This window comes from Echinops telfairi, unplaced genomic scaffold, assembly GCF_000313985.2.
Source record: "Echinops telfairi isolate 266 unplaced genomic scaffold, ASM31398v2 ScPeMD7_15;HRSCAF=58, whole genome shotgun sequence".
Classification (NCBI taxonomy): domain Eukaryota; kingdom Metazoa; phylum Chordata; class Mammalia; order Afrosoricida; family Tenrecidae; genus Echinops; species Echinops telfairi.
The window spans coordinates 4,387,247-4,390,120 of record NW_022103912.1 but is presented as its reverse complement, the minus strand read 5'-3'; the positions used below and the strand labels follow the sequence as shown (position 1 = coordinate 4,390,120).

General features: G+C 41.9%; 1 protein-coding gene across 1 annotated transcript in view; it reads left to right on the top strand.

The window, feature by feature from the left end:
* DDX18 (DEAD-box helicase 18) overlaps positions 1-2,874 on the top strand; it is a 15,186-nt gene that overhangs the window by 1,726 nt on the left and 10,586 nt on the right. The window contains exons 2-5 of the mRNA XM_045287414.1: positions 1-40; positions 1,441-1,584; positions 2,134-2,269; positions 2,782-2,863. The exon at positions 1-40 is cut by the window's left edge and continues 290 nt beyond it. Coding sequence (XP_045143349.1) covers positions 1-40; positions 1,441-1,584; positions 2,134-2,269; positions 2,782-2,863 — 402 coding nt within the window. The remainder of the gene's footprint in view (positions 41-1,440; positions 1,585-2,133; positions 2,270-2,781; positions 2,864-2,874) is intronic.

Here is a 2,874-nt window from a genome sequence, read left to right as displayed (position 1 = left end):
AAGAAGAAGAAAAGGAAAATGGAGGATGCTGCCAGGCCTGGTACTTGATTGTCTTTGAACTTGAAATTGCAGACATTTTGCTTTTCCCATTGACAATGAGCAAAACCCAAATCAAACCCGTTGCCATCAAGTAAAGTCTAACTCATAGCAACCCTGTGGGAGCAAGTAAAGCTGCCCCATGAGAGGTTTCTAAGGCTGTAGATCTTACAGGTACTGACCACCACATCTTTCTCCCACAGAATAACAGGGGGAAGAAGGTTTGAACCACCAGCCTTGTGATTAGCAGCCACGTGCTTAACCACTACCATCATAAACAACATAGAATGGCAACGTTTTAGAGTATGTTTGCCAACAGGATTGTGGAATTATTAACCCTAAAGACATCTGGCTTGGCCTTAGCACCTGTTTGCCCAGGCCTGTGCGTGTCAAAGAAGTTTGCAGTAATTATTCTTTTATTTACCTCTTCCCATTTTTTTATAACATAAATTGGCCCCTCTGTAAGGAAATTTGGAAAGAATTTAGATTTGTAGGTATATGTATCACAGAATGTTAATTTCCAAGTGAGTTAATGAGTTGGACAGTGTTGGGGGGTGGGGAGCCTTTATTTATTGTGAAGATGAATGCATTTGAATAAGCCCGTGTGAAGGAGTAGGAATTTTAATTGCAATGGAAACAAGCAAAGGTTCAGGGGTACAGTAGGACATGGCTTAGCCTGCTCTCTCGATCTGCTCTCTGCATTCACTACCTCAGCAAAGTTGAGCGGTTTCAACAACAGACTGTATGGCTACAACACTGAAAATATTTACTGTTTGCTTCTTTACAAAGCAAGTTTGCTGACCTCTAGATTAGAATATCCTAATCATCTCATTTAAAATAAAGGCTTCATTTTGAAAGGAACTTTGAGCCTTTATCTTCATGTAGTCTACACATTGTTTTGTGTGTTAGGAAGAAATGCTTTAACAAGTAGAACAAGAACAGGCTGTGCAGATGTAAGAATTCCAGCTTTTATCTAACGTGTGTTTATTTCTGTTACAAAGGAGCCCTGCTAGCCATTGTAGTGTGGGTTAGGGATTGGGCTGCTAATCATAAGGAAGGCCTCTCCTTGGGAAAGAAAACTATTTTGAGGGAAAATATGATCGGCCATGAAATCAGCTCGAAGTATACCTGTCACTTATGAGCATGTGGCCCTCAGCCTTGACCAGTTCCCCAAAGGGAGGCCAGCCTGAGCCTGGGCTACTTGGTTCCATTTTAGCATCACTAGCTGCCAGAAATGTCAAAAACAAAAAATTTGTTGGCAAATCTATTTGTAGTATTAGTTTTTAATATAATCAAATCTTTGGAAAGATAATATTACCAAATACAATCAAATAGGTTTTGGATTCTTAACCTTTTTTCATTGTAAATTTGTATGACCTGATCTCACTTGTTTTCAAACCAAAGATATAAAAAAGGCAAAAACTGAAGACACCGAGGAGTCTAAAAAGTGTGACATCCAGACTCCGGCAGAAGCGGAAACAAGAATGGAACAGCCAGATGGTGACGAAGAGGATAATGAATTGCCCAGCCTGCCCCTGGGACTGACGGGTAATTTCCAGAAAGTCTTACTACTCGTATTTTCTTTAAAATGTCAAGCCTCTGGGTTACAAGTGTGATGTTTCAAAGTGACTTTGAGTGGGGAAAAGATGCTTTTATATCTTCGTGTTTGTTTGTTTTTCATTTCACTCTGTGGTGCAGTGCTTTAGCTCTTTGTCTTTTCCCCATTGTTAATATTTACATATGCACACAACATGGGTCTTGGCAGTCGTTATCCTCTAAAGCTCGTTCCATTATGTCGTGGGAAACACGGGCCAAGAAGCCTGGCCGTTCGGTGCCGGCACTTGAAGCGGTGCTCCTGCTGGTGCCTCTTCTCCGCCCGTTTCTCCTTTCTTGCCCTGTGTGCTCTCTGTTTTTGATTACGGTTCCCTGCAAACGGGATGTTTAAGTACTGTCATATGCCATGGATGGGAGTTTTCGACCTAGAAGGTTGACTGCCCAAGAGTACTTTGGTTTGTGAGTATTAATCACTTAAGTAACTGCAGCCATGTTGACTTTTTTTTTAAAGATTTGCTAATGATGGATTGTTTTTCTGTCTAGGTGCTTTTGAAGATACTTCATTTACTTCACTGGCTAATCTTGTCAATGAAAACACTCTGAAGTCCATTAAAGAAATGGGCTTTACAAATATGACTGAAATTCAGCATAAAAGTATCCGACCACTTCTGGAAGGCAGGTAGGCCTCTCATTGGTGCTTGGACACGTTTGCTTTATTTTTAATGCTAAAGAAGCCCCAAATAGCCAGGGCTGCATATCAATTCAGCAACCTCTAGGACAAATTAAAACTGCCCTGAAACGAAATACGAAAGAGGCGACAGCCTGTTCTTTCTCCTGAGGAGCAGCTGATGGGTTGGAGCTCAGGCTTTGCAGTTAACAGCCGCCAGCGAGCCAAGTCCAATACTGGTGTTTTGAAAAGGAAGGGCCACTGTGTGGTGTTCATTTGTCTTAGGTCATGTGCTCGCCGCTTATTGGAAGCCTTACGTTGTTTACTGGTGTTTGGAGATGGGTGTTCGGTTCTGTTTTGTCCCGTTACTCTTATTTCTGAGGAAGGTGAATGATTGACAAGAGGCAGTGCCTTTTCTGTCCTGTAGGCTTAGTACCGAAAATATCTTCTGTGCACAATCGATATTCCATGCGTGCTGAGCTAGTGAACTCGATGTCTTCCTCTTTCCCCTTTTTAATACTTAGGGATCTCCTGGCAGCTGCGAAAACAGGCAGTGGTAAAACGCTCGCGTTTCTCATCCCTGCAGTTGAACTCATTGTTAAGTTAAAATTCATGCC